At 35.0% G+C, this 21,785-nt stretch overlaps 2 protein-coding genes across 2 annotated transcripts in view; both read right to left on the reverse strand.

Moving 5' to 3' along the window:
- The window catches only part of LOC129750180 (uncharacterized), a 250,958-nt gene that overhangs the window by 25,947 nt on the left and 203,226 nt on the right, over positions 1-21,785 (reverse strand). The gene's annotated exons all lie outside the window — the stretch shown is intronic.
- On the reverse strand, positions 1,090-19,708 carry LOC129750178 (uncharacterized). Its single transcript, XM_055745430.1, has 2 exons — positions 19,480-19,708; positions 1,090-4,317 (listed from the first exon to the last, which is right to left on the reverse strand). Exons 1-2 carry the CDS (start codon positions 19,627-19,629, stop codon positions 2,728-2,730), a joined length of 1,740 nt encoding a protein of 579 aa, XP_055601405.1. The 5' UTR covers positions 19,630-19,708; the 3' UTR covers positions 1,090-2,727.

Here is a 21,785-nt window from a genome sequence, read left to right on the forward strand (position 1 = left end):
AGAATCAAGAACCAAGAACCAAGAATCAAGAATCAAGAATCAAGAATCAAGAATCAAGAATCAACTATCAAGAATCAAGAATCAAGAATCAAGAATCAAGAATCAAGAATCAAGAATCAAGAATCAAGAATCAAGAATCAAGAATCAAGAATCAAGAATCAAGAATCAAGAATCAAGAATCAAGAATCAAGAATCAAGAATCAAGAATCAAGAATCAAGAATCAAGAATCAAGAATCAAGAATCAAGAATCAAGAATCAAGAATCAAGAATCAAGAATCAAGAATCAAGAATCAAGAATCAAGAATCAAGAATCAAGAATCAAGAATCAAGAATCAAGAATCAAGAATCAAGAATCAAGAATCAAGAATCAAGAATCAAGAATCAAGAATCAAGAATCAAGAATCAAGAATCCAGAATCAAGAATCAAGAATCAAGTATCAAGAATCAAGAATCAAGAATCAAGAATCAAGAATCAAGAATCAAGAATCAAGAATCAAGAATCAAGAATCAAGAATCAAGAATCAAGAATCAAGAATCAAGAATCAAGAATCAAGAATCAAGAATCAAGAATCAAGAATCAAGAATCAAGAATCAAGAATCAAGAATCAAGAATCAAGAATCAAGAATCAAGAATCAAGAATCAAGAATCAAGAATCAAGAATCAAGAATCAAGAATCAAGAATCAAGAATCAAGAATCAAGAATCAAGAATCAAGAATCAAGAATCAAGAATCAAGAATCAAGAATCAAGAATCAAGAATCAAGAATCAAGAATCAAGAATCAAGAATCAAGAATCAAGAATCAAGAATCAAGAATCAAGAATCAAGAATCAAGAATCAAGAATCAAGAATCAAGAATCAAGAATCAAGAATCAAGAATCAAGAATCAAGAATCAAGAATCAAGAATCAAGAATCAAGAATCAAGAATCAAGAATCAAGAATCAAGAATCAAGAATCAAGAATCAAGAATCAAGAATCAAGAATCAAAAATCAAGAATCAAGAATCAAGAATCAAGAATCAAGAATCAAGTATCAAGAATCAAGAATCAAGAATCGAGAATCATGAATCAAGAATAAAACATCGATAATTGATATTCAGAAATTAAGCATCAATAATAAAGAATCAAGAATCAAGAATCAAGAATCAAGAATCAAGAATCAAGAATCAAGATTCAAGATTCAAGATTCAAGAATCAAGAATCAAGAATCAAGAATCAAGAATCAAAAATCAAGGATCATTAAATTGAAATTCGTCTCAGGATTTAAGAGTTCAGATATGGAGTAGAGAGCCAATTGTGTTAACAAGCAACAGTTAAGCGTTGAAAGTTAAGTTTCGTTCTTCTCGAAATGTTCTGATATGAAAACTTTTCTTAAATCTTCCGAAAATAATCCTTTTTGATTGGTATTCTTCCGTCTGAATATAAATGAAAAATTGCAATACTAATGTTTTTTTTTCTTCTAGCTGTTCCAGTCAGATGATGTTATTGGTTTCGTTTTTCCTATTTTGAGTTCTTATAAGAAGCCGACTTTGCTCGTCTAACATTACATTTTTTTTCTTAACTATTGCGCTGCGGTGAAACGAGGGTTACAAATTCTCACGCACTTTATCGTGTTCCTTTTTCTTCCTAACAGTAACTATTGTTAGATAGATGTTCTTGTGAATAATGATCAGGTTTTTTTCTTGTCTTATTAATGGTGTACTCATGTTTGACAATACCGGAATCTGTGAATTTTGTTTTTTTTTTATCAATCTATCTGTTTCTTCTTTAACAGAAAAACTAAAAATTAAATTTGTAAAAAAAATCTTAGCAAAAAAACAGGAGGTAACAGGTCTAATAAACTTGATATTAAAACTATCAATTCTGTCCCGGCTTTTGTTCAGTTTAGTTGGGGTTTTTTTTTCCTTACTTACTTAGTTTTTCTTTCTGTTGTTGTTATACTTGAGGAAACGTTCTCTCGAGTGTTTTCCAAAACGAAAACAAAAAATAAGAGTCGTCTGTTTGAACTTAGCCACTATTCTATGCGATAAAGATAAAACTATAAATGTCCCACGTGGAGCCTGTGTTTCTATGTGTTAATTGTTGTTTTTGATATATGAAGATAGAAAAAATAATAATATAAAGATTGCTATAAAATCACTTGTTTTTGCGAAGGTCTTCTGGAGGATGTCCGGGGTTTTGTTCTGGGTGGTGGGGTTGGTTCAAAATACGATACTTTTTCTGTCTTCTATATCGGGAACCTGTTCAAGCGGGCCAAGGTGGTCCCGGTGGAAGCGACTGATTAAACGAGAGGGAGGGCCGATAAAGTCAATCTACTACACACCTATACAAAGAAACAACTTAACAAAAAATAATAATCGTCGGTCGGTCATTCGCGATCGCAATCGCGATCTGCTACTACTAATGCCTAATGCCTCCCTATCACCACCAGTCAGTAGCGTCCCGGTCTTATCTGGAACCGAGGACGGGCTGAGGTGGTTTTTCTTCCGCCGACGCCGCCACCTGAGGTTGAGGATGATGGTACTTGATGATCACGTTCGGGGTCCCGTCGAAATCGCCGGTTCCGGTCAGGACCACGTTGCCGATCTTGACCGGTTTACTACCGGCTCCGAGACCACTGTTGATGACAATCGATCCCACTACTGGTGCCTGTTGTTGTTGTTGTTGACCGAGTGACGACGTTGACGATGACGATAGGTTATTGTTGCTGTTAGTTGCGGAAACTGATCATGAGTTTTGCTTAACGACGATCACACCTGGTCGGCATTGCTGCTGCTGAAGGATCTGTGACGTTACAATGTTGCTGCTGCTGCTGCTGCTGTTAGTGGTGTGATGCTGCTGTTGCTGCGGGGTGTTTAAAGTGATCGTCGACGCGTGGTGGCTAGGACTGCCGCTTCCAGCGATCGCTGATGCCGGGGTGATCGAAAGTGATACCAAGGTTGACGACGAACTACTGCTGCTGCTGCCACTCGCACTTACTACGCCGGATGTGGGGTTGCTGCTCGAGGAAGGGTTGGAGGTAGAGGATGATGCGCTCGAAGAACCTGTTGTTCGGAACTTCAGGAACGGTTCCAGTTGACTTTGGCGATGATCGCGTTCTTTCTGTTGCTGTTGTTGCTTACTGCTGGTGGTCAGGGCCAAGGGAACCTCTTGAACCGCCGGTCGGACAATTGCCAGTTGCTGCTGCTGGTGGACAGGGGTAACGGAATCGAACGCATCTCCTTCCAGATGTCGGATGGCTTCAACGATGGTTTCCAGATTATGTCGGCAGGTGTTGATCCGGGAAGCATCGGTATGCTGCTGCCGCTGGGATGTTACCACTAAATTGTTGCTGGTTAGCCGAGTTAGATGATCATCGCTGACCACAATCGACGAGGGGGAATCTATGCGTTCGACTTCGACCTTCGGCTCGGCTTTGATAGCCGCCTCCAGGATTGTTGGATAGCGATTCTTTTTCGGCGGCAGCGTTACAACCGTAGTGGTTGTAGTGGTTTCGATCGTTGGCGATCGCGACCGGGATCGTTTAACGAAAGGCTTTTCCTCCTTGATCGGAATTGGGATTATCGCGGACTTGCTCACGATGGCCGATGGTTGAATGATCGTCTCCTCGATCACCTCGGTTGTTGGTGTGCAAACGACGAGCTGAGGTTTCTTGCCAGCAGTATCGAGCGCAATCAATTGAACACTTTCAACCTCCCGGATAACCTTGGTAGCGGGTTTCTGAATAGCAGATACGGTGATTTCTTCGAGCGGTTCACTTGAATCAACCATCGCTGAATCGGGTTGATCTGGGTAGATCACTCGTGCTGGGTAGATTTGCCGCTCTAACGCTTTCAATCGCTCCTCGTAGACCGCCTTCTGTCGTCTTTCGATGTCCAGCTGGTGTTTCAAATCGAGGAAATCCTTGGCGGAAACATTGATCGTGGCGGGACCAGGCCTTCCGTTGACGCTACTCGTTGTCGTAACGATCGTTTGGCCGTTCGCACTGTTGACCACCTGCATCAAGCTAACGGGTTCCGGGGACATCGAACCGAGTCCTTCGTCCGAAGAGTCCGAAACTGCTGGGACTGACATGATCGTATCGATCTTACGCTTCTTGGCTACGGTGGCCACCTGTTGGCTGTTGGTAATTGTCGTCGCCAGGACCGTACTTCCCGGTATGATCTGGGTCGTCTGGGTGCTGGAGGCCTGCTGCAGATCCCCGCTGTGTTCCTGCTGGTCCAGCAGCCGCTTCAGTTGGCAATTTTGGGACAGCAGCCGGGTCTTCTCTTGCTCCAGGGCGTAGATGTACTCGGCCGTTTGCTGTAGGATGGCGGCCTGTAACGAGACAAAATAAAGGATTGGTAAGATGGATTTTTCAACAACAATAATAAAAGGCATAATTTTGTCCTCAAAACATGGTTTAAAAAGATTGACAAATAGATTGACCTGAAGTGAACCTAACTGTCTTCCTTAGGGAGCTCCATGAGGAGCAAGAAAAGTTAGAGACTTCTGGATTTTTTTTTCATTTTTTAAAGGAATTTTAACTCTACAGGAAGTATTCGTCCCTAAGACTTCTGGAAATGAAATCAAAAATTTCACTAGAAATTCATTGAAAAGCACGTCGACTACCTGTGTGAGATAGTCACATAACAGACTTTTATTCAGCAAAATGTAAACTTTGAACACTTCTGAAGTTTATTGTGACTTTTAATTACTTGATATTTCATCTATTTATATATACAAAAATGAACGTTTGTCTGTCTGATAGAGACTCGAAAACTATTGAGCCGATTACTTTGAAATTTTGTTTGTAAGAGTTTTTGGGGTCGAAGATGGTTTCTAAAATACTTTCAAACTGCTCCGACTTAATCGAGCGGGGGCTCCCATACAAAATAAATAAAAATATTACACTTTTCCGATCAATTTCCTGAAACTACTGAACCGATCAACATGAAAATTGGTTTGAAGACCGGGAATAGTTTCTGTAATAGTTTCAAACCTCTTTAAATTAAAGGGAGGGGAGCTCTCATACAAAGTCAATAAAAGTGTGACACAATTCTATAATACTTTAAACCCCCTCCAAATAAAGGGGGAAGAGGTCTCCCATACAAAATTTATAAAAATATGACACAATTCGAACAATTTCCGGAAACTACTAAACCGATCAACGCGAAATTTGGTGTGCAGCCGTTTTGAAGACCGGAAATGGTTTCTATACTACTTTGAAATTAGAGGGGGGGGGGGGGGGCTGGGGGTGGTGGCTCTTTCATATAAAGTTAATAAAAATGTGACACAATTCCGAAAACTATTGAACCGATCAACATGAAATTTGATAAGTTTTTAAGACCGATAATGGTTTCTTTAAAATTTTAAACGCCCTCTAAATAAAAGGGGGGAAGGGAGGAGGGCTCTCATACAATATTCATAAAAATATGACACAATCCTAACAATTTCGGGAAACTACTAAACAGATCAACGTGAAATTCGGTGTGAGGCCGTTTTCAACACCAGCAATGGTTTTATAATACTTTCAAACCCCTTTAAAATAAAGGGAGTAGGGAGGAGGGCTTCCATACAAAATTAATAAAAATATGACACAATTCGAACAATTTCCGGAAACTACTGAACCGATCAACATGGAACTTGGTATGTAGACCGTTTTTAAGACAGGGAATGGTTTTTATAATACTATCAAACCCCTCCGAATCCCAAAATCGGGGGAGGGGGGGGGGGGGGGTGTTAATTTAGTTTAATCGACTTAAAATAATTTTAACAAACTTAAATTTTTCTTTGGAAAGGGTAGCAAAGCAGTCAGCTAGTAATAAAATATATTTAAAAATTTCTTCTTTTTTTGACCAATCTCCACACTTCTTAACCACAATTGAATCAATAATATCTGGAACTGGTGGCTAAACTAGTTTCATTACACAGATCACCATCATCAATCCAAACCTATGCGTCCATGCCGTCGTCGTCGTCGTCGTGCTTGGCAAATTTTGAAGGACAAAAGTTTCTTCACCTGGCTAGTGGCGATTCTTCTAGCTAGCTAGCTAGAAGGCAGCTGGCTGTTAATCAAATCAACGACCAAAACATCTGTGCTGTGATTCTGCTTCTCTAGTTATACCAATACGCACACACGCAGCCAAATACTCATTAAAGATCGCAGATTTTTGCGCATGTGTATCATAGGCAACCACACTTGGCCTAGGTAAACAAACCGCGGGGGGTTGATCAACACCCCGTTTTCCCTCCCACAACTACTGCTCTAAGAAGATCGAAGAGCGGAGCCGGAGCAACACATTAAAGATCTTAATCTTCTGGTTGGGTCCAGCAGCAGTTACCTAGTCTATAGGTTCCATGTGTAATTTTGAACTTCGCACAACACTTTATTAGCACTGAGAAGGAGATTTATCAATCTAAGGCGATAAATTCGGTGACGTGGATCATTACCGGAAGCTCTAATAGACCATCTTAAACGGAGTGGAACTGCTTGGACTCCCGATCTTCATTCATTAAGTTGAACACATTAAAAATGCGAATAGAAAATATTTCTTCCCGTGTGTGGGGTGGGGAGTTTCTTCCGATCTAACAAGCGCCATTAGTCATACCTTCGTAGTAGTCAAAAATAAAATAAAACACCTGTTTCTGTTTTTCCCCCTTAAGGCTGTAAGATCAAAACAAAAACCAATTAGGAGCGAGGTTCAACTTCTGAATAATCTACTGATTTGGAAAGATTCAACAAATAACCGAAAGGCCTACAATTAATTAGTGTTTGATTAGCGAGGTGCAGCGGAGTGTGACAAACTATTTTATACAATTTTGTGTTGTCTAGCGGTTGGTTCGAAATTTTAATTGGAAACCTAAAACTGCTTTGAATCTTCAAAGAAGTTTGATATTAAAATAATTTGATGTATGGGAAAAATGTTTTTATTTATTTTTTATTTTGTTTGAAAAGAATTTCACAAAACTAATAAATATAAACCTCTAAAGTATAGAAGCAGAACGATTTTGACCGAGATTCAACGGCGTTAAAAAAACTTCATCTACTGCTTAATCCATTTTTTAATTTATTTACTTCAATTTGACATTACCGGACAAAACTCTTTATTTACAAAAACGTTTCAAAATTTTGACGAATTCAGACTTGTACCTTCAAACAAGTTCTTAAGCTGACACGTTGTTTCTGACACAGGCTTGAAAACTGACGATCTGTATACAGACTCGATCTCTGACAAGATTTCTTCTGACTTAATTTCTTACAATATTCCAAGCAAGTTTTCTGACAATATACAGACAAATTCAGAAATGATTCTGACAGACTTTCTGATCCAAAATCAATTTCTGACGAGTCAGACTAGATTCTGACAAGATTTCCGACTCAAACTGAAATTCTTCAACAAATTTGTATTTTCCGACAAATTCCAACCCCTTGGACCCAATACCAATGCTTCTTTTCAAATTACAAAAAAATGGAATAAAATCTAAACTCCTGAATTGGCTTGAATCATACCTAACGAATCGCCAACAAATAATAAATTTCAATGGAAAGAAATCACTCCCTATTCAAGTCACTTCAGGAGTTCCGAAGAGTTTCCGAGGAGTTCCGGAGATCAGAATGTAGAAAAATGTGAACGAGTCAGGGATTTAGGAATTATCTTAGACTCTAAACTTACTTTCACAGACCATTACAATACTATCATCAATAGAGCAAATAACATGCTGGGCTTTATTAAGCGCTTTTGCTTAATTTAAGACCCATATACAATAAAAACACTATATATTGCCTATGTAAGGTCTTTACTGGAATATTGCAGCGTTTTTTGGTCCCCATATTCAAATTCACACGAAGAAAGAATAGAATCAGTACAAAAGCAATTTCTACTATATGCCCTTCGTAAATTAGGTTGGACATCATTTCCACTTCCATCATATAAAGCGCGCTGCATGCTCATACAAACACTAAAAGAACGCCGCTAATTTGCAATGGTTTCATTTGTAAACGATATCGTTGCGCAGCGTATAGACTCAAAAGAACTTCAATCAAAATTAAACTTTTATGCACCTTCTCGAAAACGCGAAGACATCTCATCCGTTACCAATGACGATCACGATGACTCGCTCGAATTAATTTTTTTTCTAGTTCTGAGAATATTCTCCGACAAAACTGGAATCGAGCAAGAGAACGAACGCACAGAGACTGCTTTTTCCAGCTATTTGCGTCGATTCTGACTCTCCGAGCCCTTAGCTTCATGCAAAATTGTGAGAAAATTTTTCTTGCCCATAAGGTAAACCATATCCTTAACATTAAAAGAGAAGATAAATTTGAATCGAAATGCACAACTTATCAAGAGCAAAATTGAAATAGTTTGCTTGCGGATGAAAATCTCTCTCTCGGGTGTTTTGATCGGCTAATTCTATCGGAAGATAACGATTTTTGATTCCCTGAACATTTCTAGCAACCTTCCCCAACATAAATTTAAAAAAAAAAGTTTTAAGTATAACCGTAAAATCCAGTGGCATATCGAGTTGACGATTTAACTATTTTTTATTTTAGATCAGTATGTTAAAAACATATCCTGGATTGCCACAAGTTTAGCGATGATGAATGAACATTAATAATAAATTTAGAAACCATTTAACGCATATAATTTAAAAAAAATAGTATTGACAAAACCATCTTAACAAAAACACACATCTTCAGTTCAAAGCGCTCATCGTTATATGATGATAAATAGTTCCGGATTCAAAGTCAATCTTATTGTCATTAGAAAACACATATTTTGATCACAACTTTACAAAAAACTATTCCTAAGCCTAGTACAAAAACTAAGTGATTAAGAACTGAATAAAAGTGTCTATCAAATTGTTTGAGCCTTATAGCAACACAATTTCAACAAAAAAAATGAGAAAAAAAAATTAATTTCATTGTGCAAGTTACATGGCTTGTCAATCAAAAAAAAATATCATGCTTATTTTTCCTTTTGAATTTTATTTTTAAAAATGACTTTTTCTATGTAGTTTTAATCTCGTGGAAAGAAAAACAGGTTGCTGAAAATTTCATTGAAAAAAAGTAGTTTTGATCAGCCTTATGTATGTTGAAACTTCTTTGAAGAGGTTTCCTTATTCAAAAATTAGCCCATCGAATAGAAATTTTGTGACAGCCTTTGAAGACAGCTCTGAAATGCAATTATCATAATTGCTACAGCCATAACACAATTTTAATTCAGGGTGGCCAGCATGTTTCCATTTTCAAATTCCCGGTTTTTTCGATCGAGATTTTATGATCTTCGCAGTTTGGAAATCCATGAATATGATCATCAGCGTTATATTTAAACCAAAATAAGACTTTTTTAAATGGTTGACGTAAGGTTATTCAGATAACGTCGATGTTTGTAGGGATTTCTGCAGAAAATATTTTAAGAAGGTTTGAATTTAAAGGATTAAGAAAATAATTGTGGCCCTTAGAATCAGAGGGATGAGGTGCCAAATTCGTCAATTTTTAGTTAAGTGCAGTTACCAATTAATTCTTCATATTATAATCTACATCTGCTGCAAAACTCTGTTTTTTTTTGATAATTTTGTCAACACTTTTTCAAATGAACTAAAACTATGATATACCAACGAAAACTACTTTATCGCACACAGAATTTGACTATTAAGCGCTGGTTTCTGAATTCTGAAATTTGAAATATAATCATTAATGATGAATTTCGGGTGAATTACGGATCTGTAAATCAAAACTTAACAACTTTAACTGATTGATCCTGATTGTTACTCTATAAATTTATTTTCTCTGCCATTTTGAGAACAGAATCCGCTAAATTGTATTCCTTATACCTAAGTTTTATTTTTATTTTCATCTTGAATACTGAGTGAGGGTTCCATTATCCATTTTTAAATTTTTTTAAGAGCCTGAGTTCTGGTGCTAGACTTTGGACGTGGCATATATGTATATCTAAATTCTGAATCCAACACATTTTGAAAATTATTCTAAGGCTTGAACTTGCTTAATTCACTTTTTTATTGTGATAATTTCTTAATGTGATTCGTAGCTCATACATTTGTACGATCTGTATATTTTTTTTACATTTTTTAATCAATAAAGAATGCGATTACCAGTAAAAGTGCAAAATTTATAATAGAATCACACAAACATTTAGCATCTCGTTCTACCTTTTTGGCATTTTATTAATGAACCGTGTAATATGATGACCACCCATTTTTTTTGTGTTATAGCATTTTCCCCGCATTATATTATGAATTCCCAGCTCTCGAAGATTAAATTTTTTTTTTTTATTTAATTAGAGAGACTTTTAACATTTTCAGTTAATTCGTCTCTGAAAATTAAAAATTGAAATTAATTGTGAAAAACAACTTTTTCAAACATATGATGGATAAGTTCTTCGCACATTTGACGCTTGTCAAAAATTTTAAATTTTTAAATGTCAAAAATACGTAATATATAAATAATATAATAATAATAAATAAAATCGTATATAAAATCGTAATATAAATTTGAAACTTGAACGCTTCAGAACACTAAAAGCTAGATAAACGCTGATCTATAAACATATTGATTTTCCAAAAAAAAAGGCTTTTGCCTACATTTTCTCTTGGCATGTGGAGGTTTATTTAACGAAGGTTTAGTTAGAAAAAAATGACCCATAAATATTTTCCCGGTTTTGATTTGAAATTCCCGGTTATTTCCTTGTTTTCCCGGTCCCATTTTCGATTCCCGGTTTTCCCGGTTTTCCCGGTTCGCTGGCCACCCTGTTTTATTCAATTTGGTCATAGGATTATCAAAAAAGAATATATCATTAAAAACACGTGTCTAATGTTACTTCCTTGGGGAGTGCTAATTAAAAGTCAAAGACCGTAAATGTTAGGGTTAATTCGTTTTTCTAAAGAGGGGACAAAATAAAAGGGGCTGCCATAAAATGCAACTGACACATAGGCGAGATACTGAAAATCGTCCATTGTTGATATTTCTGTGCCAAAAACGTGAAAATATCGCAATCACTCAAAAATGTGTTCACTTTTTGAAAAACAAAAAAAAACACCTAGCCAAAACAATAAGTTTCTAGTTCTTTGGGTTGTTGGAAGAAAAACTCGTCTTATCAGCTTTAAGTTTGATTGACCACTGACTGAAATGCCTGAGATTGAAGAGAATAATTTACTATTTTTTTTTAACCCTATATATACAGGATACATGTACTTTACTGGTTAAAGTGTATCAATATTTTCGCGAAGCTTTGTATTAACAAAGCACGAAATGTAAAGCTTTAAAATATTCAATAAAAATAATATACAAAAAGTTTGCGTATATGTCATATGACGTAGAATTTCTTTCCGAAAAAATAGTAGGAAATAACTCGTAAAAATGTCGAAATTATAATGTTTTTTCGACGATGAAGTGTTATTTCATCATCTTATAGCATATTTGGTGGAATACCCGCTAGTTTTGACGGACGTTTAAGAAACGATCGAAGAAAAACCAAAAATCGGATGTTCTATTGAAAATCGTCCCTTTGATCGTTCGACTCACCTGACTTTCCTAAATTCGAATTATAAGCGATGAAATTGATCTAAAGGTGAAGGCATCTAGATTTTATAAGCTTCAAGCCATTGATTCTTTCTCGATACCCTGTATTGATGTCGATAATAATAAAACTTTTCGAATGCTAACTTGTAACTTGTACTACCAGAAGCAGAAGAATGAAGCGATGTAAAAGAGTTTCCGCAGAAAATTCGAACTTCATGTTGGGTATCGGTGAAGAATAAACCGAAAGCTTCAAAATTCCACAAAAAACTTTATATTAGTTATAAGAACTTATACCTCATAGATTTTTTAACCAATAAAAAAAACGATCATAAACTCGTTTTATTTGTATGGTTGTTTAGTTAAACAACTCTTAGCTACAACTGCTCTCAAATGAATACGAAAATGTTTACTTGTGTTGATAGTTGGATTCACAATTGTATACTCAGTTAATACTGCGCCGATCGAGGAAGATAGTTAAAAGTCATTAAAAGTATCGGTAGCTCCATATCTTAGACAAGTGCAAGTTTTCAGCCAAAAGTCAATGTTTTGAAGAAAAAATGAGGCAACTAATCTTCATTTTAGAGAAAAATTTTTTTAAAAAAAGTACTGTAATTGTTTGATTTTTTCCATTAGTTAATTTTAAGTTTTTGCTGCTTTATTAAATGATACGAAACTATGGCTTATCATTAAATTTATGGGGTACTTTATTTTTGAATTTCGGATATTATATTTTTAACAGTTAAGGGACCCAAGAAGTTTAATAAGGCACGTATCTCCTTTTTTCTCTATCGACAACAGCATTAAAGTTTTCGTTTTAAGCATATCTGCGAGCTAGATATGCATTTCCTACAGAATTTATATTCGAAAGCTCGTTTATGTGCCGGGCTTGTATTATTACGATAGGCAAGAAGATGCGCTCTTCGCTCGTTTAGTTTTAATTTCCATGAATGTATTTTTACTATCCCCTCCGGTAAGTACTTCCCTAGTAAACAAGCTTTTATTGGTAGAAGAATTTTATGTTCTTTTTTATGGGTATCTTCAGCCAGAGGGGGAAACTGCATAGCTGCACTTGCACAGTTTCACACTGCGCCAAACCGAAAGGGCACAGACCGAATGCAAGGACCCCCTCCAAGCAAATACTCGTCATGCTCATCTGGAAATAGTAGTTATTTGCCACCTCCCGAAAGGGTTTCCGTCGTCGTCGTCGACTCGAATCCAATGACTGCTGCAAGTGAAACCAAATCCACCGTATTGGTTTTTTTTGTGTGGAATGGCAATTCATCCCCCCTTTCCTTGTCGACTCTCTCAAGACCAAAAAAAAAAAAAAGTCTTGAAAAAATACTATGCAATTGCATATATTCCAGTGACGACGACGATACTGGGTCCCCAAACACAATCGGAGGCATCAGTAGATAAGGTTGGGGAGTAAAGGAGGTACATGTTGTTTTGCGTTGTGTTGTTGTGTAAACATCTCCATATGTGTAGGACCTTACGGAGTCTGGTTGGGATTGCTCAACGGAACTGCATAAGAAAAGTGAATGCACAGACAGACGCAACGAAAAAAAAACCGAAATTGCATGCAAATCCAAGCAAGGGGAAATCGACAAGAGAGACGAGATGAAGAGACGCGTCGCATTTTTACGCAGTCTGCATTTTGTGTAGTAAAAATTCTAAGCGGAGCCGGCGGCGGCAGCAAACAACGCACTATGGACCTGACCACAGTCAATCGTAAATATTGAGTGTCAACCGACAACAACTGATAGACGATGGCGATGGCGATGTATAGACGACGACGCGCAACGAACCCTCGACGCTAATGACGACGACAACGTCAGATGAGCTGGGATCGTGCATCTTGATTAAAATGGATGATGTTTTGAATATTGATTATAAATCTATAGGGTGATCTTTTCGATTTGAAACGAGATAGAATTGAAACCAAATGGTTTGAATATTATTGCTTACGAAAAAGCTAAAATTACTTGTCTTAGATTCACTGTCGCTATTTGCTGTCCCATATACATTTTCATAATTTACAGATTATGTATGTCGAAAATCGTTCTTTTACAGTTACAGACTTACAGGTATCATTGTCATCACTCCAAGAGAGTTATCTCGCAATGGCACGATTCCAGATCTAACTAAAATTTGTTCTTCTTTAGAAAATCTAGACGAAACTTTTCAACAAAATTGTGTTTGGAGATCTGAGTGTCACTAAAAAGTAAATTTCGCAATCTGTTTCATTTTTTTAGATTTTGTTTGAATTTGAAATTAGGAGCGCTCTTTTTTTCAACTTTGCTTTTCTGATATATTCTAACAGATAGCTTAATTTTTATAGTTTCTGCATCATGCTTCTGATTTCGGATAATATGTTATGAATTTTATTTTGGTTTTTAATTTTTAATAGGTACCCGATACTGTGTCCAGATTTGAAATCTGCTTGAAGATAGGCAAATCGGGATAAATATCAAGATTTGAGATAACAACTGATATAATTCGTACTTTAAGTTGTTAATGTTGATTTACGAACTTGAATATTCCATTATTTAAAGTCCAAATACTCATTAAAAACTCGGGTTCTAATTGATGGAAATTTTTCAGAATTTGTACATTTTTTCAGGATGCTTAAGAGTTTTGGTGATGTTGGTGAAAAAAGATTGTTTTTTTGTTTTGTCTGGGATTTTAACGCTCTCTTGTTATTAATCCCTTGAAGGTAAAAAAGAAGAACAATAGCTAACTAAAATTGCATACAATCTCCATTGAACAAAATTGCTACATCTGGTTATTTAAGATCGAAATTTATATCTGGAACACAAATGGTATTAAGATTTCAGTCTTTCATAGTTTACTTTTTGCTCTTGCGAAAAATTCATCGGTTTTTAAATAAAACACTTGGAACTTTATTAATTCCCACTTCAGGGTTCTCGAAAAAAGTTGAAAATGTCAGCCTAACAAGAGTCGGTCTAATTTTGTTTCTAGATATAATGCACTTGAAGTAATTGGATAGTATTTAAATTGTATTCAGCCTATATGAAACTTTTGAACATCTCTCTAAGCAAATATAGATCTTGAGGATGTTAGGGAAAAAATATGAAGCCTGTAATTTAAAAAATATTTGGTTTCGTTAAATACCTTTACTAACTTTTTTCAATTTTGAACCAATAAAAAGCTTATCGAAAAACGACCAATCACTCTGCTTTTCTATTTGATTTATTGATAGTTATTTCATTTTTATATTTTGATTTATTTCTACAAACTGTTCTTAAAATCATCATCAAAGCAGTATTTCCGACATTTCCGAGATATCCTTTTGAATAATATTTTCATCCAGTTATTTAAAGCTGAACTCACGACTCATCTAGTCACTTACACACAATCTGTCCTCTCAATCTATTTGAAACATGTATCAGCCAGCCGTTCTCCTAATTCCCTTTCAATTAAAAAAAAAATTATTTTCCTAATTTTCATATCATAATTTTTAAGCTGTTCACTCGAGTTATTTTGCTACACATTTGTTCCATTAATATAAATATTATGGCCCTAGGAACGGAGGGGGTTTTGGAGGTTAGCCCCTGAGGGTCTAGGAAATGCATGCGAGGTATTTTACTTTACACTTAACATTTTAAATTCTCAATCAAATGTTGATGATTGAGTAAGGTTATTGAACAGTAACAAACTTGACTTAGAACTGATGCCAAAATCTAAAAAACTAAGGCCAGGTTCAGAATTCAGCTCGGTGTTTCTATAGTTTAATTTCTTAACACATTGTGGACCAAATACGAGATATCTCATTTTTTCGCTCGCCGCGAGTGTGCTACACTTATAAGTATAACTAGAAAGTTATAGATTCAATAATGAAACTTTATTCTACAAAATTGAACCCAACATTTTTGGCAACTGAAAAAAACTTGATTTATAGAACTTGGACCAGTAGTTTCTGAGATATAGAATGTTAAAATTCGACGTTTTTCTTGGCCTAAATTTCTTCGTGGTTCTTGGTGTGTTAATAAAGGATTATAAATGATCATTTAGAATCCGGGTATTTCATTAGATACATTACTAGAGTTTGGATGTGCACAATTTTGGTAGCGTTGTGTTTGTTATGAAAAGGACTACCTTGCCAGCATTTTTTCAGATGTTTATATATACGATTATTTGAGATATTTACGATGCAAAAGGATATGGTTAAAATAATTTTTGCAATCAACTCGAAAATCCTTGATTGTCGATTTGAAAACTCAGGAACTGTTGTTTTTTGCGGAATTTTTTCGGTCCAAATTGTTAAGAAGCATAAGGGAACCCTTTGGAAGGCTCACGAAGTTCAAACCAAGCATCGGAGTGGAACCCTTGATCTTAAATATGGTTGAAGGCTTATGATTGAAAAATCAGAAAAAGGTTAGGCTTAAAACCGGCACGTTATCCACACAAACGGGAAAATTGTGCCTAGAAGGCTTATGGTTGAATGCATCCTCTTAAACTATGCATGCAGCATGCAGCCCAAGGCGTAGAGGATAGCCTTCAAGTCTTCTAAGCCAGCGGGCATGAGATCGAATCCCGGTCACGGCATACATAGTACACTTTCCATAGGTTGGTGGTTTTAGAATTTGTAAAATGCTAGCCATCATATCCTCGAAAGATGTACGCTTAGAGTTAGGAAAAAAGGAATCTCTTCGAGGAAACATCAAGTTTCATTGAGATCTTGATGTGTTTGTGTGTTTGTTTAAAAAAAAATCGTTTCTAGGATGCAAAAGGTGTGCTCGACTAGCAGAAAACCAGAAAATAACTATCATTGGGCAGTTCCTTGGATCGCGATCTGTACAATGGTTTGGAAGCAATGTGACAGATGTGTTCTGATAAACACAGATATTTTTGTAGAAAAACAGAATTCAAGAGGTCAAATTCTTCGAGATATCTGCTCGTGAAAAAGTTCCAAACAGATAAAAATTGGTTTTTGCAGGTGAAGTCAAGTAAAGATTTTGTTTCTTTGGTAATATAAAAGATCATTACACAACTGAAAATAGTGTGCAAATATAAAAAAAGTTCAAACATCATGTAAGTAACCAAAACCCCCCATGAGGGGGTTCTTGCTACGGCCCTGCATTTCATATACCTTAGCTTAAGGTTGCTAGAATTTTTTTAAACACCTATCCGGGCCGGAGAAACTCGGGCAATTTTATATAAAAACCTGGCAAAATTCAGGCATTTGATTTTTAATTGTCGACTAAAAATCCGGGCGAATTTGGTCAAAATTCAAGAACTAGGGTGAGAGCTTTAGTCCTAAAATGCCGATAATTGTAAATAATACATGTTGCTGGCATAGAATAATGATATTCCTATGCACACAATGAACCCTTATTCTTCCTGAATCCTACTATACCACTTTTTGCCATTCAAAGTCTTTCTGATAAATTTTTCAACGATTTTAAAAATGTACCTTCTCATCAGTGGTAAATCAGACAGCTCAATTAGTGGGGCGCGTATGAAGAAATTGGAGTGTTTATGGAAAAATCACGATTTTTTACTGTCCAAGCAAAAGTTTGAAGGAAAATTTGGAAATTTGGAAAGGGTCCAAATATAGGAAACTTTCGACCTTGATGTTCCATGTTTAGACCTGACATCACCAATACTTTGTATCAATACCAACAAATCAACAATGGTGCGAATTTCAAATTGAGGCATAATTCAGAACCAATATTGAATATTTCTAACATTTCTTACCAGCTTTAAAAAAAACTACAAATAAGTAAACACAAACAAGTTTCAGCTATTGTTCTGCTGATAGAGTTGACGGGGAATAAACAAGTTTGTGATATTCATAACAGATTTTTTTTTCAATGTTAAAAAGCTGTATGATAATAATTTATTGGAGATTATAAGGCTATGATCATTTAGTATCCGGGCACTTTGTTTCGGTGATAGCTACGTTATTAGAGCTCAGATATGCAAAACTTTAGCAGCGTTGTGTTGGTTATGAAAAGGACTATCTTGCCTATTTTTGCCAGATTTTTAAGTTAATGTGTGTTTGAGTTATAAACGATGCAAAAAGACACGGTAAAAATAATTTTGCACAAATTTGCGCATTTTGCGCCTCGAAAACTCTTCATTTTCGACTTGAAAACTCATAAACTGTTGATTTTTTTCTGATTCTTTTTTGGACCGAATGGTAAAGAAGAATAATGAGCCACTCTAGAATCCACACGAAGTTCAAATCAAGCATCGGAATGGAACCCTTGATCTTAAATATGGTAAAAAGTCTATGGTTATTGGGAATAACTGAATGCAGACCCCTTAAATAATGCAATTAATCCATTTCCGTCAGTCAAAAAGTTTTTTCCGACTAGTAGACACCTAGTAAATAACTAAAGTGAACAGTTTCTAGATTGCAACATGTGCATCCGGTTTTTACAAAATGTGACAGATTTGTCCTGATGGACGAAGAAATTTATGTTAAAACCGGATTTAAGAGATCAAATTTTTCGAGCTGCCTACTAATGAAAAAGTTCCAACCAGATTCCAATTGCTTTTTCCAGGTGAGTTTGTGTAAAATATCATGATTTTGCAAAGGTTTTACTTCTGTGGTAAAAATAATAGATCAATACATGACTGACACAAGTGTGCAAAGATAAAAAAAAGATTTAGCTTAGCTTAGCTTAGCTTAATTGACTACTCACATCCACCTTAAATCATTGAACGTGAAATGCAACATGCAATATAATCTCAATCAGTAGTTTTTTATAAGTTTCGTGAAACTTTAAATACATTTTTATCGATATTAAGCAAACGCATTTCAAATTCCATGATCGCAGGCGTGGCTCAGTAGAACTAATTCCACATCGCCAATGGTTGCTACTCCGTGATTGACCGAGGCCATCAATTTTGTCCAGAGGTCAAATGAATGGTATCTGGGATTGACAGCACATCCACAATGAACAAAACTGATGCTCTCTCTTTATACATCAATAACGGCGCCGGCCACGTCCTAGTAGTCAATGGATAGAAGGAAAATAGAGAAAGGGATTGAAAGAATAATATTTCATGCTTTAGGACCGAGGTTACCTCTGCATCCTAGCAAATCAATTTTTGTTTGGATTGGGTAAAAAGGATATGACTAGGAAACACTTTTGACTAGTGTTATGTAATCAGTGTTATTCTCCTAAGCTCCTGTTATTTGGTTTTAAAACTGTTCAATTCAGATGAGTTTTTTTTAGATAACTACATATCAAAATTTTATCAGAAATCAAAAGGATGAGGCCTTATTGATCATTATTTTCAAATAATGATGAATTCTAAGCTTGTTGGTTTTTTACACTGGTTTTTGAATATAAAGTAAAGATGAAAAAATAAATTCAACGTAAGGCCCTAAAATATCTTACATCTGTTTCCCAAAACTTGTTAACCAGTATGGAAGTATGACAAATACTTAGTCTTTTCGCAAATTCTATTAATTTTATCTCAAAATTTAAATGGTTTTGGGTTTTTCCTGTCACTATGAAAATTTAAGTTTTACTAGAGTTTGTACGTATTCGATGAAAAATTTGTATAGTATGTATAGATGTCAAAATATAATGTCAAATTAGATTGTCATATTTTTGTACAAAAATGAATAACTTTAGTAATGCTCTAGTTATTTGATCGGAAAATTCGTCAAAATATAGAAAATCGTGAATAAAACAGGTCTGAACTTTAATCGTTTGAAAGATATTGAACTTCTCATGGAAGCGTGAATATTTGATACCGAAAATCAATTCAAAGGAATCAGTTAGGTTTGTTAACGAAAAAAGGTAGAAAATGGGATGAATGAAAAGAAAACTAAATATTCACTACTAACAAGAAAAAGCAAATCAAATGCATTACGTTAAATCCGTCTTAGTTGAAAGAAAAGAATGTGTACTTATCCTTGAATGAAAAAAAAACTGCTTTCCAAAAATTTTCATCCAACTTCCTGAGTCACTAACCCTGTGCGTAAAATGGACATCATGGGAGACTCCTTTTAATCCATCGTGGATCCATTTCTTGTAGGATTGCCCTCGCTGCTCGATCGGTACGCGTTTTTGAAAATCCCTGGTTAAACTTGATGTGTTGCAATTTATAGCAATTTTTTTCATTTCAACAGTTCTTCAAGTTCAGTTTCAAGTTCTTCAATTAATTTTTATTTTTTCACTTGCTTGATTTTGGCAGATGAAAAAAAACATGTCTTTCTCGGCACCTGTGCAAAGATAAAAAAAAAGATTTTATGAAAAAGTAAGATTATTTCTTGAAATCATTGATAAATATATTTTTTTTTATATTTTTATATTAAATGTCATATCAACACCTTCATTTCCTTCATAGAAAGTTTTTCGATCAAATGAATAGTTTTTAAAATACAATCGTTTGTAACTGCCCGGATACTAAATGATCATAGCCTTATTTTCAATGAATTTGTTTAATTATTTTCGAAAAATCAGACTTTTTATAGGAATTTTTTTTCTAGGTCCAATGAAAGGAACCGGTCCAGTACCAAAATAGGAACAGTAGTTGCAAATCTCTCAATAACGGCAAAACCTAAGTTGAAATTTTTTATTGAAACTATCAGATAAGATCATGACTTATAAATGAATTTCCTGAAAGATATAAATTTCCCGTCCATATATGAGAAAAACATGATTATTTAAAAACTTAATCGCTTAAAGGGTCCAAAGTAGGGCAACTAACCCTACTCAACAGAAATCAAGAACAAAAATTAAATTTTTTTTCATCACGAGATTTTAAATTGTATTTTAAGCATCCAAAAAATCTTTCATGATTATTTCCATAAAAAATTTACAACACAATTTGTGTTTCATTTGTTTGATTTGGCAAATACAGTGAATAGATCCGGGCAAAATCCGGGCTTTTTTAACGAAATTCGGGACACCGGGCCCGGGCCGAACTTTTTCCAAATTTTGTATTGAATATCAGGACAAATCTGGATAAAACCGGGCAAACTGGAAAGCAACTGCCTTCCTGACATAAAATTTCGTTTTTCATCTTTTTTAGCAGCCCTCTCATTTTCAAACTACTTTTTCCATGTTATTATTACAATCTGTCACCTCAACTCAACCGATTTGGAAAACATATTCATTGTCCTCTCGACTCACTTTTGAAATACTTGCATATTATTTCATTTTAATCTCTTCTCTCAGCTCGTTTGATACATATTTAAAGCAGTTTTCTCAACTTTTTTTTAAATATATAATAAGGGTATTTATAATTTTTAAACTGTCCTCTCAACCCTGTTGAAGACTATTTCAGATGTCTATAATAAAAATGGTAATTGTATGTTTCTCGAAATGTCCACCCGGGTCAATTTTCAAAATGCTTCTCACTTACTCAACTTCAAGCAGTCCTCTCAGTCCACTTGGAAGATATTTGAGCTAGATTTGATTTTTATTCATATCGTTTGTTTTCCAACCAGCCATTAAAAAATGCGTAGTACTCTTTCGACACGCTTTTTGAGTTACTTTTTAAAACTTATTTATTTAGATCTTGGATCAAAGAATAATCTTAATTTTTTTCATAGAAAGTTGTGAAAGTTAAAAAAAAACTAGCAGAAATAGTTTACGGATGGTATGGGAGAGTGGGGAATCATGGGCCACTTTTTTTCGTTGTTCCATAACTTCTTTATTATAAAAGATAAAATGAAAATAAAAAATGGTACTGTTTTTTACGTTTTCAAGGTATCATAAGGTATTTTTTTTAATTTTTAATAAGTTATTTTCCCCAAATTCTGACTGTTTGAAAAAAAGCAAAATTTTTTGAATTTTGAAAAATGGAGGGGAATCGTGGGCCACCAAATCCAAATGGATCAAATAACATGCAAAATTTATGAGTTGACCCAAAACTGTGATTTCCTAATTCATTTCGTTATTTAAAAGCAATTTCAGATGATGAAATAAAAAAGAGAGCTGTGTATGATCGCATGGATTCCAAAACCTGGCTCTTGAACGTTTTGGCAAAAATTTTTATATAGGATGGACAAAATATTTTTCATTACTCTTCATTTGGCATAAGAAAACTTTGCAGATAGGTTAAACGTTTTTTATGTTCTGAATGTGTATATAAACATAAAAATATAGGTGATTAAAGATGTGTGGCCCACGATTCCCCACAAGCTATGATTTGCAAATTGGTTGCGTTTGTGTGACTTATTGAAGTTTCATCAAAAATTCCTTTCCCACGTGAAAGATCATGACAAAACTAAGATCATAAGCGTATGGGCTTATTTTTGTTATGCACTTTA

This window comes from Uranotaenia lowii, chromosome 2 (genome assembly GCF_029784155.1).
Source record: "Uranotaenia lowii strain MFRU-FL chromosome 2, ASM2978415v1, whole genome shotgun sequence".
Lineage (NCBI taxonomy): Eukaryota > Metazoa > Arthropoda > Insecta > Diptera > Culicidae > Uranotaenia > Uranotaenia lowii.